We start from the raw sequence: 16,116 nt of genomic DNA on the forward strand, positions 1-16,116 counted from the left end.
TGGCAAACTATTGAAGCGTTTACACGAGATTGGAATTGGGGGCAACTTGCTGAATTGGATAGAATCGTGGTTAAGAGATAGGTCACAACAAGTTATGGTGAACGGGGAATTCTCTGGTTGGACAGACGTCACAAGTGGAGTTCCTCAGGGAAGTGTCCTTGGCCCCATACTTTTTTCACTTTTTATCGACAAACTCGATCAGGGTATCGATGGGATTACTAGCAAATTCGCAGATGATGTGAAGCTAATGGGGGTAATCGGGAATGAAAGCGATAGGGAGTTGCTCCAGACCAACTTAAACAGGATTGCAGCATGGGCAAATGAATGGAGCATGACGTTTAGTGTAGATAAGTGCATGGTCGCTCATTTTGGTTTGAACAACCCACGGTTCTCTTACGAGTTGAATGGTGTCACTATCCCGGATTCAACTAGGGTCACCGATTTGGGAATTCTCATTGACGAGCGACTTAGGTTTTCCGAACATTGTTCAGCGGTGGTCAAAAAAATGAATAGAATGCTTGGTCTCATTTTCAAAAAGGTCTCTTCGCGTTCTCCTAAAATCATTCTTCCGCTTTTTCGAGGCTTAGTTCGTCCTGGACTGGAGTATGCTGTAAGGTTTTGGAGACCATACCTACAGAGGGACATAGACTTGGTTGAAGGAGTGCAGAGAAGAGCTACGCGTGTCCTTATTGGCACACAGGGCTTGAGTTATGAAGAGAGACTTCATTTTTTGAATATGTTTACATTGGATGAACGCAGGTGTCGAGGAGATATGATCGAAGTGTTTAAAATTTTGAATGGGATGGATAGGATGGACCATGAACTTTTAGTACACCGCCAATCGACTGCTTTTACAAGGGGACACCAGTATCGATTGGTGAAGGACAATGCAAGGTTATGGTGTCGCAGGGAATTTTTCTCTAATAGGGTTGTTAATAAATGGAATAGCTTTCCCCCGGAGGTAGTAAATTGTAACACAATTGACACGTTTAAAAAGAAGTATGATAAACGGGTGTGGGTCATAATCCTGACAGACGAAATCCCGACAAGTCAAAATCCCGACACGGTTCGAATCCCGACAGGTCAAAATCCCGACAAGTCGAAATCCCGACAGGGTCAAAATCCCGACACGGTCAAAATCCAGACACTGTCGAATTTAAAAATTCAATTTCGCCGTATAAGCCGCACTTCGCGATTTCTGTCGGGATTTGAATTTCTCGCGGCGAGGGGCGTTGGGGCGCCGATGAGAATGATAAATTGCGATCAAATAAATTTTTCAAATTTTAATTTCGCCGTATAAGCCACACTTCGCGATTTCTGTCGGGATTTGAATTTCTCGCGATGAAGGGCGGTGGGGCGACGATGAGAATGATAAATTGTTATCAAATAAATTTTCAAATTTTAATTTCGCCGTATAAGCCGCACTTCGCGATTTCTGTCGGGATTTCCGTTTGTCGCTGCAAGTGGTTTGTGGCGCATACCATGATCAATGGAGATCAATAATTTGGAAATTCATTTACTTTTCCAACTTGGCGAAAAGCAAAGGATTGGGGTTGCCTTTTTCTGGCATTTATCGCTTTTTCTATCCGCCACAAATACTGCTATTCCTTATTATTTTCTTTGAGAATTTTTCGAAATTCTTTCTCGCTCAAGTTTCAAATAGACTTAAAATGTCAAATGATATTTCACAAAGTTAGACCGTATCATGAAGATCTTAATTTAAAATTTTCAAGGTTTTTCGAAAGCAATGTAATAGTAGAGAAATCTTTTTATTCATATGTATAAAATTACATGTCTTGACAGCTTAATTCACTGATTCATCGCCGAGCCGCAACCACTGAAGTTCAGGCCCGTATCCAGAAATTTCATTCGGGGGGGGGGGGGAGACAAAGTGGTCAAATAATATATTTGGCCATGTTTTACCTTATTTCAATCATTTTCTCTCATTTCGAAGGGACCGGATCCCCAATTCCCCATTCTCACTACGAAGCTATAAACATAAAATTCTGTCAGTAGTTTTATTTTATACTGTTGAGACTCCCAAAAAATTTTCTTAAAATTCTACCTCTAAGTTGGTCTTAAGGAAGAATTTGCAGATTACCAAATCCCCGCTAGTGAAGACGCGTGTAATACATAGTTAGTTCCTTATTCACGGATATTCCCCCCTTTCCATCACCCCCCCCCCCCGATTCATTTTGTACTTCACTATAGACAGAACCCGTGCACATGGCAGTGTTATTCTTGGGGCCCAGCTTCCATGGCCCCACAGTGGGGGGAATTCAGCCCAGAGAGGAGAATAACGGTTTATATGTTACTGCCAAAACCCGAAATTGCCCACTTCGCAAACTGACTAGCCCAGTTCACCCTTCCAATGTCCGAAATACAGGCTTTGGCCAGCCTTTTGTGTGTGTGTATCCCTATATCGACGCCTATGGTTCGAGGTTATCGCCGAATTGAAGTATTTTTTGTGACAATTATTGCCATTTATAATTAGCTATAGCTAATCGTAATTATTATGGTTAGCTGTGGCAACTCTAACAGTCGAAAGAATCTGAATATAGATATCTTTGTGATTCATATATAGGGATCGACATGTAGGGCCTGGGGAAAGCCCGTAATTCGGACATTGGCCGGGTCCACTGGGCTGGCCAGTTTGCGAAGTGGCCAACTTCAAGGTTTGACAGTAACATATATAAATATATATACGTATATGCAGTCATCGCTCGATATAACGATCCCCCTCGTCTCTTCAAAATGAACATTATAGTGAGAGGGTCGTTGTATCGAAAGTATGTGTAATACGTAATAAAGTACGTTGTAAAAAATGTATATGATTGTCGTTCTGTGAAAACAATTGGGTCTGAAAATAATCATTTTAACACGAGCAATCTATGATGCCACTGCTGCTGAGGAGCCTCGAGTGTCAGGAAGACTTCGTGACAATTTGATCTGGTTAAAATTTTGAAGAGAGTATGCAAATTGTGTGGTAGTGTAGTTGCATACAGGGTGTCCTTTAAGAGTTAGTACGGCCATTGTCTCTTCACCCATCCATGGTAGAGATGATTTCAGTTTGAAAAAATGCTCAAAAGGCGTTCAAAAATTACCCTGTACCAGTTTTGAAAGTGAAAACACAGTGTGTAACAAAATAAAAAAAATATAAATTTTTAAAACTTCTAATTATAAAGTGACTGCACCGTATCTCCTGAGACCAAAAAAAAAAAAATCTAAGTTGACAAGTACAATGTTCGTGAGATATTTGAATTCAAAATTCGAAGGAAAGATGGAAAGGACAACATAAATGTGGGGAAGGAGCTTTGTCGATTAGTTTTTGCTGTCTTTTCATAACTTTTCTCCAGTTTTTGAATTCAAATATCTTAGCGAATATTGCACTTAGAAGCATGCAATTTTTCTGTTGGCATCAGGAGAGACAATGCAACAACTTTCTAATTGGAAGTTAAAGGACAGGAAATCAAAGAAAAATTTAGATTTTTTTTGTTTTGAGCCACACGCTGTATTTTCCGAGGATGATATCACTTTCCGCTATCCATACGAAGGTTTCAACGGTTGGCTGATGCGAGATGAAGTTAGGAAAGAAAAATTCAGCTGTGCTCTTGCTAGGAATCGATCCCACGTTCTCGAGCTTTCTGGGTGCACACTAGACTACAAAGGCAAAGAATATCAACTTTTCTTGGAACTTGTATGCGATGAACTGTTGAACCTAACTCAGGCCTCTGATGCCAGTTACACTGCCACCAGTCCATGTACGGTCTCGTTCAGCGCACACAAGCTCTAACGTAAGATTGAGATATTCGTTGCCAATGCAGTCTAAGGCGCTCACCCAGCAAGTCAGAGAAAGTGGATTTGATTCACCGCAAAGACAGTTTTGAATTGTTCTTCCTTTCCTAAATTCATCTCCGCATCGGCTAACCGTTAAAAAAAAAATATTTCCACTCTCTTGTAAAGGATAATCTTTGAAAGTATTTTCAGCATTTTTTAAATTGAAACTATACCTCTCTGACGGACGGTTGATAAGAAAAGGCAGCACTAGCACGTACAGGACACCCTGTATAGATAGATAGGGGCCTCAGAAAAATTTGTTTCACCTGGGGGGATGATGCTGTTGAGATAGCTATGGGCTTACTTTATGGAAATAGAGCACAAAATCTTTCAATCCAAAAACAGCATTAAGGCAAGTTCTTGTTCGAAATTAACTTTGTTTCTCTGCTTTGTATACAGGACATAACAGCACCTCTCGCACACTGCACTGCATAATACATTTGAAATTAAAATTTGAAAATTTATTTGATCGCAATTTATCATTCTCATCGTCACCCCAACGCCCTTCATCGCGAGAAATTCAAATTCCGACAGAAATCGCGAAGTGCGGCTTATACGGTGAAATTAAAATTTTAAAAATTTATTTGATCGCAATTTATCATTCTCATCGGTGCCCCAACGCCCCTCGCCGCGAGAAATTCAAATCCCGACAGAAATCGCGAAGTGCGGCCTACACGGCGAAATTAAAATTTGAAAATTTATTTGATCGCAATTTATCATTATCATCGGCGCCCCAACGCCCCTCGCCGCGAGAAATTCAAATCCCGACAGAAATCGCGAAGTGCGGCTTATACGGTGAAATTAAAATTTGAAAATTTATTTGATCGCAATTTATCATTATCATCGGCGCCCCAACGCCCCTCGCCGCGAGAAATTCAAATCCTGACAGAATTCGCGAAGTGCGGCTTATACGGTGAAATTGAATTTTTAAATTCGACGAGTGTCGGGATTCTGACCGTGTCGGGATTTTGACTTGTCGGGATTTCGACCCTGTCGGGATTTCGACCTGTCGGGATTTCGTCTGTCGGGATTGTGACTTGTCGGGATTTCGTCTGTCGGGATTGTGAACGGAACCCATGATAAACATGTTGGGTAAATCGAGAAGCTATCCATTCTTAGAATAAGACAACCATAAGTATTCTTTATGGGCATTGTATAATATTTTATCATGTGTATATATTGTTTATAATTTGTGTTAATTGCATTTTTAATTGGGTTGCTGTATTTTTGAAATATATGACAATCATATTTTTATGGGCATCTTTTTATCAGCCACCTCGTTGGGCATTTTGTCTGTTGTGGCGTTGTATTTGTACCATGTGAAACTCAAATATAATAATTCATTATAATTAGAACGTGGGTATCATGAAACTCAAATATAATAATTCATTATATCACAAGCAATCAGGTCTGCATCAATCAACCTAAGTCGTAAATTGCTACAAATAGTAAACTCAAGTAGAGATAAGTTCAGTGAAACCTGTCTTCAATGGAATTGCATGGGACCAAGATTTTTTTTCAGTTGAACACAGGTTTCTGCTTAATAGAGGTTTAATTGACAAAATGTGTAAAATTATGTAAGGATCTTGTGTAAAATTGAAATAAAATAAAAACAAGTTAATTGAAAATAAAGTAAATAATTTAAAAAGTAATTAATATATAAATATTAAATAAAGTAATGCACACAATTTACTTTATAATTGTACAAATATTCATCACTTTTGATATAAAATACATTATTTATTAAAAATACACACTGTATTTAATTTATCATTACACTATAGTATAGAGTCTATTACTTACATTAACTATTCACGTCGCCGAATAGTGAATAAAATATTAAAAACAGCACTGTGAATAAATAAATTTTTATTTTCTTCAGTGGTCAATAAAGGTGTTTTGTATGCAGTTCACATCTTTTGCTGTGTCTGACTTTCAGTAACCAGTTTTGTTTCAGAAATTATAAAAAAATGTCCTAGTCATTATGCTCTAAAGCAGAATTACTGCAGTTCGTTCCTTGTTAAAACAGAGGTTTTAACAGCATCTGTATAAAACTTCACTCTACACTACTTTTTTCCCAAAATGACTTCATTTACCTCATCTTCATCTTCTTTTCTAGACCTTCTCTAGAATTTTCAATGAGAGTAATTATATTATTTGTTGTGTCAGGTTTTTAGTTTGTACATTGTCATCTATGTTTATGTAATCCTTAGTAATGAGATCATGGAAAGCAGCTTGCATGCAATTTTGTATGTCTTGCATATCACTTGAAAATTCAATCTTTGCACCGATTTTTCTAGTAGAAAAGATTGCTTTTCCAAAAAATTTTGTCTCTTACACACACACACAGAAAGCAACTGCCTACATATACTACCATACTACATATGGCTTATTAAAATCACTGAATCAAGTACGGAAATGGTTTTTGCTAATTTAGAAACGGATGATGCAGAACTCAAATTGGCAAGCAGAGATTGCTCAAAAAAGTTTCAGCCAGCAGAGCAGTTCAAAATTTTGTGTGATTCTCTTGGTTTATTGGTTTGGGAAACACTTGTAGTGTTGGTATGAAATTTTCTGTTAAGAGCAAACAATTTTCTTTTCCGTTTCTACATTAGACAGGTTCCGTTCAATCCAGGTTTTTTAATGTGTATTCTGAAATCACAGGAAAAAGATTTTTTTTTCTGTTGAAGACGGGTTTCTGCTTAATACAGGTTACATTAAAGACAGGTTTTACTGTATAATAAATGTGGGATAAAAAAGTATCAAAAAGGTGCATTTAGTTCAGAACTTACTGCTTGTGCTGAGCTTTTGTTAATAGCATCCATTATAGCATCAACATTCAGGTAACTCTTGTTAGTTGGAGCCGGACCAATGCAAAAAGCTTCATCAGCCATTTTCACGTGCATCTATGAAGAGTAAAAAAAACTCAGAATTAAATTAAGACCAAAATTTATGTTGCAGTTATCTGAAGAATAAATGATCAAGGCTAGGATTTGACTTTGCATACTTTTCTTACGATTCTGCATATTTTGCTATTTCTAAGGGATAGAGTATTTTTTCATGATTTTTAACAAGTCAAGGCATATTTTCCTATTTTTTAGCATTAATTTTGCATAGTTCAGCAGAACAATCTCGATTATTTTCCTAGTGGAGGCCTTATACAAGACTGAAATAAGGGTGGATCTCGTATCTGCACATTCATTCATTATAGAGATGAACTTGGCTGATTGAAATTTTTGGTTAATTGAATTTTAGGAATTCTTCTTTAGTTTCCTATTAAATTTAATGTTCAAATTATCTGTTTAATTTGATCTTTTTTCCCTCATGTTTTGGATAATTTGAACTTTGATTCAGATATCTTATTCGCAAAATACAGTAGAACCTCCTCTAATGGCCACCTCCAAACAGCAGTTGTCTTTGAACAACAGCCGCATTTTATTGGAATCGAATGCATCCCACAGACTTAACTGAGCAACGACCAATTTGGACACAGAGTCGGAAAAAAATATACGTACATATCGCTACAGCAAAGAGGAAAAAGAAAAAAGTTGATACAGAGGTTTTCCCTCTGCATTTTTTCCCCTCAAAATGCATATTTTCTGAGTTTCCATGGGATATATGAACAAAAGTTTTACGAATCCTTTCCCGAAATGCTGGGTATTATGTGCCCTTTCCCGAAATTCTGGGTATTATGCGCCCTTTCCCGAAATTCTGGGTATTTTGGTCAGCAGCATTTCTGGTATTGGTACAAAATATATATCATCACGGGCTATCACGAATAGGCTGCAAAATATGTATCTTGTTGTGTCCCTGAATGAGCAGCTACTATATTGAATTTTCCAATTTCAGAGGGGAGTTTCCTGCAGATTATATATATCGGAAATTACGGTACTTTCACGGCTACCAACCCATATTCAGAGACAGCTTATTTGCCACGTAAATTTGCTTTGCTCCCACACAATTGCGCATGCACCTTTTCGAACAATCATATAGGATTGGGTCATCCATTAGAATTGTAAAAAAAATTTGAGATCATTTGCTAAAAAAAATTGAATATGTAAAAACTTAATCATAAATATTCAGTGTTGTCATCCAGCCATTATGCAGTTGTGAGTTTCTGTCCTATCTAAATCTTGATTGCACTTGTATGGGGGACCTAGTGTCCATTGTGTTATCAATTCATTCCCATTTGGGGGGAGGTTCTCAAATCACAGGTGAAAATCCGATAAGTCGTGACTCATCTTAGAGGAAAATGTTATAATAAATGTTGGAAAAATGTATTTATACATTAAAATGTCTAGAAATATGTTATACATTAAATATTTAACTTCAAATGTTTATCCCCACGGTGATGGTGGGCAGCAGACTGCCATGTGGTTAATAACTTCATGAATTAATTCAATCCTAATGTTGTTGACCCTCGCCAGATCCTCATATAGTTAATATTTGAATTGTTGCCAGATTCCGAATGTCATGATCTTTCAATATTATCATATTGTGTATATTCCTGTAAAGTAGATTGACTGTCTGAGATTGGGTCCTGTGATCACATATGACCGGGAATTTCCCTTTAAATACCAGTTGTTTGTTGTGAACATTCACTTCCTTTATCTTCCAGTTATGGTCATCACTTCCTTTATCTTCCAGTTATGGTCCGAGTAAAGTGTTTTAAGCACTTCCCGATCCTGGACGTTGAAATATATGGATGGTGGTAAATCTTGATTTGGTGATTGCCCTGCTACTCTTGCTGTTATGATCACATGGATATAATTTCCTTACTAATTAATAATCCTACCAATGTCTCCATTGTGATTGAGACTTGCTGAAGCCGATGATCATAACGGCATGACTTCTAATGGTTTTCCATTTGCTGGTTTCTAGAACTAATTATAGATTGATTTGACAAGGCTCTCTCTCCTTCTGTAGGTTCTTGATCTTCCTGTGGTGTCAGTGGAAATGTGATGCGGATCAGAATAAACTTCCTAGCCCTTTGAAGGGGGTTGTGGTACAGCGGAAAAGTAGTTCCAGTGTGGGAACAAACTTTCTGAAATGTTCTAATTGGACTAACGTTGATCAGGTAAAATCAGTCTAATTTACTGCGATAAACTTGCGATATTTTATTAACGTCATATAATTATGTATGCAACTTAAATTAACTGTAATAAATGATCAAGTGGAAAATTTTGTGTTATATCATTCTTTATTAACGTCCACCAATGATCTAACTTGGGAAAAAATAAAATTAAACCCATGAGTACAATTGCTTCGTATTATTTGCATATTGCAAAAGATATTTATAATTTGATAACACACTAGTCAGTTTCAAATTCCCTCAGTCTATGAAATTGTGGTCGGCTACAATTCATATTTCTTGTGGTTCTGAACTTTGAAAAACGAATGCAAGCCGATGTCCCCAACAAAAAGTCTCGCCACAGAGAGCAACACAGGCCTATGACGATACATTCATTCAATCATTACATTTCACTCATAGTTAGAAAAAAGAAAACGGCACTACACATAACAAGCATTACACAGAAACAAACATCACGTCAGGTTCACTACACACATATTCAAACATGCACCAATTTATTAGAAATTCCGCAGAGGAATGTGGACGAGATTAATGTTGGTTTTTCGTAGTAGTAATCTATGAAATTATTGCACTACAGTCGAATCCCGTTATAACAAACTCCAAGAGACATGAGAATTCACATTGTAATAAAAAAATTTCATTATAAAGGAATTCCAGATTTTTACATTGTTCCTATGTAAACTTTTTTGGAGGATTAAAAAAGTTTTTGTTAAAATTAGATTTTTGCTATAATGGTTTTCGTTACAAAAGGGAATCAATCCCTCCAGCAGAGGGGGGGAAAAATACTTCGAGTTGAAAAACTTTTTATCTACTCATACAAAAAATGCTCAAGGTTGAATTTCTATCTCAAATCGGGGCACACACTTGGCAAGCGAAAGAATGGTGTTTGCATTTCTTCCGTAGATCTTCCGAGATAATATTAAATAAAAAACATACAGGACGGGTTAAAAAAATGTCCAATTTTTTTCCCTGTACATTCAACAAAACATACGTGAAATTAATTCTTCACTGGAATCAAGGATTAAAACTTTATTCTTCTCAACCTACTAATCAGTAATTTTTCAACACTTTCTCAAAAATTATAATTATGACCAAAATATAAATATTAATCTTGCATGTGTTGAACTTTGTTTTGTGGAAAATATTTTTATCCACTGCAATTTAAAGTAGCACTTCATTTCCCACGATTGGCAATATTTCTTGAGTTCAATTTCCAGTCCAATGACTTACAGCAGAGTAATATCAGTGGATAACATACTTATTTCTTGGATAAAGTGCACGAGATAAGCCGGATAATGGATTAAGATAATAAATGCTAATAAAAATTGCCGGACTATTTATTCCACTGAACCTCCTACCTCTCCAATACACAATCAACTACTGATCTATGGATCTACTATATAAAAAAGGGAAATTTTCCCAGAATCCCCTGGGCTTACTCTGATTGGAGAATAATGAGTGATGTCACACAATTGCTAATTTACATATACTGATGACACGTTCTAAAAATGTATATGTTATGTACCAATTATCTCTTCAAACAAACTCAAATTAAACAAAAATAATCTCTAACTCGATAATTACACAAATTATAGACATAAATATAATATATACATCGCATTTGAGCAAAAATACATAAACACATAATTTTTTCAATCTAACAATATTAGCATTAATTGACGGTTTCATTTACCTTTGGCTTTATTTTTTTTTGGCAATCATTGTGATTTCCTGTAATTAGGATCCTGATTTCCAGTATTTTCTTTTGAGGAAATATAGTCAGTTTATTTGAAGGTTTTCTTTTTAGGTTTTTCATAGCAAATTTTCAGTTTCTTTAGGGCAGTGGTTCTCAACCTTTTTTGACTCATGGCGCCCTTTTTAATACATAATTTCCAGGAGGGGGGGTGGGGGACTCGTGGGCCCTTTTTTTTTGTTTATCTATAAAATTTACAAATTTATTCTATTTTCTTCGATTAGACACAGAGCCCATGGGAAGGCCCCAAGGGGTTCATGGAGCACCAGTTGAGAACCACTGCTTTAGGGCATAAATGGGTTTGTTCATGGAGCATATTCCGTCAGTTTTTAGGTCCTAGAAATCCTAATCCTACTAATAATATAGTATGAAAAAATAAGTAATAATCTTACAGCTGTGGAGTCTACATCGCTGTGGATGGCAACTGTCTTGATGCCCATCTGTCTGCATGTCTTTATCACACGGCACGCGATTTCCCCTCTATTGGCGATGAGAATTTTCTCGAATTTCTGAAATTAAGATGTTAATACCTATTAATGTAATGATCATGGGGGGTGGGGTGGGGAAGGGGGTATGTGTGGAAAATTATATCAATACCTCTCAACATATGTGGATATCAATATAAAATTGAAGTCTTACTTCTTCATGAGGATCAATTGGATCTGTAGTGTATATCTTGCCACACCAGGCCGAAGTTCTTATGCTTTTGGTATCTTTTGCTGCCTACAAAGAAAAAAAAAACTCATTCAGAATAATAGAATCATTCGGCAATGTTAATTTCACATTGCATCATTAACTACATAATAACCTATTATATATCAGTGGTTGACAAATCCTAAATATATTTACTGTATATATATTTACATGCCAGTGAAATTTCTAAGGAGCTGAGCATGGTTTTTGCTTAAGAAAAATGGTCCTGAATAATTTTGTTATAGACTTTTCTGGGACTTCCAATGCTAAAAGATGTACTATAATTAGGGATACGTAAATTTTGCAAAAAAAATTTTTTTGAATCCGAAATTTTGCATTTATTCCAAAAAAAATTTTGAAATCAGAAATTTCGTATTTATTCACAAAAAAAATTACCATCAGAAATTTCGCATTTATTCACAATAATGAATTCCAAATGGAAAAAATTTGACTTTCACTCACACACACGAAAAACAACTTGAATAAATGAAACGGTTTAAATCAAAAATTTCGCATTTGAAAAAAAGTACGCTATTTTCTATTAATTTAACCTTATTTTTCAAATGCTTTTTATAGCATCATTTTCCGAAATTCAAAAAAGTTGCATATACAGTCGAGTACACTTATAACATAACCGGTGGATAAAAAATACAGTTGCGAAATTCTTAAAATTTGGCCCTTTGAGACTTTTTAAAGGGGAGATCGGCTCGCATTCGTGCCTTGAAGTTGGGAACCACAGAGAACCAACTTCAGCCAACCACCACTGTGGCGACGGTGGGGTTTGAACCGTTTGAGCGGCGTGAGTCTGTCACAATGACCACTCGACCACCACAGCGGCTGTCATGGCAACCTAGCACCTGGGATTTGTCAAGCACTGAATACCGTTATTATGTTTTTAACCAACCAGTGTCAATTTTGTATTGTGGATCGTATCGGTCCAGTGCACACTCTGTCTTTCTTGTGTGCACAGAACAAACTGAACAGCCCCAAAGCAGAATGTTTAGTACTGTTCTGCGACGAGCTCTTGGCTGACTGGAAATGTTCTGCAGTAAAAATCCCCATATATGTAATAGTGTTTTTTGCACTTTTTCTTAAAATTCTTCCAAATTGTTCTGCAGTAGCGGTAATTGCTCCGCAATGAACGTCGCTGATTTTGGCACATTCTGCTTTGGGGCTGAACAGTTGGGTCATTTCATGAATTTATCATTTGGGTCTGTGAGATCACGATGAAAGGGATTGGACTTTGATGGAATTTTTCACCAGGGACCTATCGGGGCACACATCATTCAAATGGAAGTTCCTGATCAGGATCCATACTAATCCATAATCATTCAAAACACAATGAATAATGCAAATATGAACAAGGACTCTGTTTTTTACAATATACCATTTCTGATTACTTACCCATTAACCACTTATGCTATCTCTCGTTAGGCAACTACTCATGCAGTGTACTCCATACAGTGATATATGTAAATGTCACGGTAAATAGTATAAATCATTATACATACTTATGAATAGTCTTGGTTTGATAAATTTACCACTTTTACTAGCAACTATGCAAAATAGCCAAGTGTTGTTGGTAAATTTGATAAATACTTGAAATTTATAATCTTTATCTGCGATTATGTATAATACCCTGGTGAAAAATTGATAAATATGAAAAAAATTACAAATGAGTCCATTGTGTATAATGAGTGTAGTCTGACCCCAATATAATAACTAATTTTATGATTGTACTTCGATATAATAACAAATTGTTACATTCATACCTAATATAATAACATTTTACTATTGTACCGCAATATAGTGATACAACACATGTATGAATTATCATGTATAGTACATCATATAGGATGATTTATAATGTTTGGACACGATGCGTCGCTTGGGTACTATTTATACTAGATGGTAAAAGTGATTAATTTAAGGAAATTTATCAAACTTACCAAAATGCTTGGTAAATATACATAACAATCACATTTATCACACTTACCAGAACATATACATAGGTTGATTTTTTAGTAGTGGTAACTATTTATTTTCTAGATATATAGTATACATACAAGATTCTAAGTTTTACAGGCCCTTCAATATAACCACCAGTGTTGTGTAGATAGTGTTCCCAGTGACATGGAAGCCTTTGGACACTGTTGACACTGGATCACCGTCAACGGACGGATGTATATAAAATCCTAATCGTCAATAGAAATCAAGAATAGATGACTTGATAATCTTCATCTTGAGCGTCCTTTGCTCAAAGTCGAGGCAGAGAAAAAACCATGACTGTCCCGGAAAAAAGGGACAATGCGGGACATGGCAGCACATCCGCAGCATTGTAGAAAAATCACCCCCACCAACAGCGAGCTCTACATCCGCCCCTGCTTTCTGCCCCTCCAATGTTTTCTTCATGTTGGCGTCTCAGACAGGAAGTGCTTACGACAAGAATAAGATCAAGGACTTCTGAGGTAGGGTTTTTTCTGAAATGAAAAGCCAATCAGAAGAGCATTTAAAAATTATTAATTAGCCCAACTTTTTTTTCCCATAGGGACCCACTTTTACTCAAAAAAGGCCACAGATTTTGAAAATAACCTAGGTCCCAGGTAATTAGAGAGTGTGGAGCTGCATCTCTGTATACCCATGTAATGGTGAATGAGTACACGTGTACGGGTGAATTACACTCTATAAGTGAAATTTTCCTGAAATGTTTTGTAACATGCATTTCAATAGGGATTAAACCAGGGGTAGCCAACCCTTTTTCTAAGCTGTGCGAGTCACTCTACGAATAGTAATACGCAGACCGCACGTCTCATTCTCACAGAATACAAGTGCATTCCCTCCATTCCTGTAAATGTCCAATTCCTGTAAAAATGTCCAGTTTATCACGCTTTTGGATTCTGAATTGCTTTTATTTTTTTAATCATAAATTTTATTATCACAAATGCAATTTGTGCATGTGTGTATGCATATATATAGGTATATAACTTCACCTTACCTATACCACATTGGGGACAGACACCAGAACTTGAGGGCCTAGGGTACTTGGGCTTCCCTCCCAAATAAACATTGAAAGAGGGATTACTTTATACCAAAGCTGTTCCGAATAGAAAGTCATTACATAGTTATTAAAAATCATATAAAATTTATTTTGTGATTGAAAAATTGAAAAAAAAAATTAATTTCTGAAAAGTGTTCATGCGTTCACTCCTGATACCACGGCATGCTATGGGTTGATCACCCCTGCTCCAGATCACTCTTTAGGTTGCTTGCACACAGTCTAGGTCACTATTTTGGTCACACACTCTGTCCTAATCCCTCACCCTCAGGGTCACTCACACGCTTACACATTCTCCAGGTTACTCACATGCTTAAACACTCTTTAGGTCACGTACATGCTTAAACACACTCTAAGTCATGCACATGCTTACACTCTCTCTAGGTCACTCAGATACTTCCACTCTTTAGGTCACTATGAACACACATTTTGTCCTTGTCCACTAAATCACTCACATGCTTGTTAACTCTCTAGGTCTCCTGCATGCTTACTCTTTCTGTAGGGGCTGTTTTAGTCATTCACTGACCTACTGCCTCAATCTCCAATAAAAGACGAATTTATGATTTTGCCACGCTTCTCCCCCTTCTAATTTTCTTGAAACTTTTTTAACTCCCCTGGGCTATAGCCTGCTTAGCCCCTACCACCGAGTAAAAAGCCTCTGGCCACGGACTAAAAAAAGACAAAATTACTATAATCGAGGAAAAAAAAACCGCCCACACCTCAGGAAGAATCCTGTGGATACCATAACATTTTATACATTTCAATGGCTAGGTTTTCTCACAATTGTGTGTCTAAAGCATAATTCTTCTCATTGTATACTTTTAAATAGAGAAAATAATATAAAACTGGAAAGCATTTAAGTATGCAAGTTGCAGTGCACAACTACATAGTATTCAACACGGCCATAGCCACAGCGCAGTGATGAGTCAGCTGCTAAGGCTAATAAGGTAAGATATAAAAGGAAAAATCGGGTAGGGAGGGGATTATGAGATTAACATAGTAAGGTAAGTGTACATAGGAAAAAAAAAATCAAGCAGCTCTATAAGGGAAAAATTAATTTATAAAGTGGATACGAAAAAGTAACGGAAGTTAGACTCTTATTCAATCATAAGTACCGTTAGGATCCGTAAAATGCATTGACGATGCAGTGTTTCTCTCGAAGAAAACACCGCGGTCGGCGTAAACAAACACTGAGCACCAAACCTCTTTTTCAACAACACCGCCATCTTTTTGTTTCCTCAGGTGTTAAGTGAGGCAGGGGAGGAGAGAGAGAGAGAGACACACAAAAATCCTTCTACGCTCTTACGCTTTTCGATGTATTAATGGCTAACCAGAACACATTTCTTATCTGAAAGATTGTGTATTGAACATGTAAACGGATGTCTCATTGGTTCAAATCACTGGCTCCAACACTTTCCACCACTTCATCTCACTTCACGGGAAGCAGACGAGAGCGAATCATCGGGCAACCCGTTATGAAGTCGGTAGAGATACTTGGCGTCGAAATTGGCGGTTTTGACTATTCTTTCCTTCTGACTCATGCGGCCGGTTGTAGTGAAATAACGAACAGCAGCAGCAGCAACACACCGAGGCCGAAGTAAAACCGCAGTTGCATGAGGGTGTTTCTAATATATATCGTTTTAAACAACTTTCCTTAGGATTTTGTAAACATAGTTGGTGAGCGTT

The 16,116-nt window shown here is 36.9% G+C and overlaps 2 protein-coding genes across 3 annotated transcripts in view; one reads left to right on the forward strand and one right to left on the reverse strand.

Moving 5' to 3' along the window:
* The window catches only part of LOC149065034 (propionyl-CoA carboxylase alpha chain, mitochondrial-like), a 68,471-nt gene extending 52,737 nt beyond the window's left edge, over nucleotides 1-15,734 (reverse strand). Inside the window, exons 1-4 of the mRNA XM_089254470.1 lie at nucleotides 15,546-15,734; nucleotides 11,322-11,405; nucleotides 11,075-11,191; nucleotides 6,630-6,743 (exon numbers count right to left, since the gene is read on the reverse strand). Of these exons, the coding sequence (XP_089110596.1) occupies nucleotides 6,630-6,743; nucleotides 11,075-11,191; nucleotides 11,322-11,405; nucleotides 15,546-15,656 (426 nt within the window). The 5' untranslated portion in view covers nucleotides 15,657-15,734. The remainder of the gene's footprint in view (nucleotides 1-6,629; nucleotides 6,744-11,074; nucleotides 11,192-11,321; nucleotides 11,406-15,545) is intronic.
* A 249-nt stretch (nucleotides 15,735-15,983) lies between these two features.
* The window catches only part of faf (ubiquitin carboxyl-terminal hydrolase-like faf), a 189,568-nt gene continuing 189,435 nt past the window's right edge, over nucleotides 15,984-16,116 (forward strand). For both annotated transcript variants that reach the window (XM_089254411.1, XM_089254412.1), the window contains exon 1: nucleotides 15,984-16,107. The gene's annotated coding sequence lies outside the window, so the exon portion shown is untranslated. The remainder of the gene's footprint in view (nucleotides 16,108-16,116) is intronic.

Source organism: Pholcus phalangioides, unplaced genomic scaffold (genome assembly GCF_987345545.1).
Source record: "Pholcus phalangioides strain wild (caught in Gottingen) unplaced genomic scaffold, Ppha-v1.0 ptg000041l_1, whole genome shotgun sequence".
In the NCBI taxonomy this organism is placed as follows: Eukaryota; Metazoa; Arthropoda; class Arachnida; order Araneae; family Pholcidae; genus Pholcus; species Pholcus phalangioides.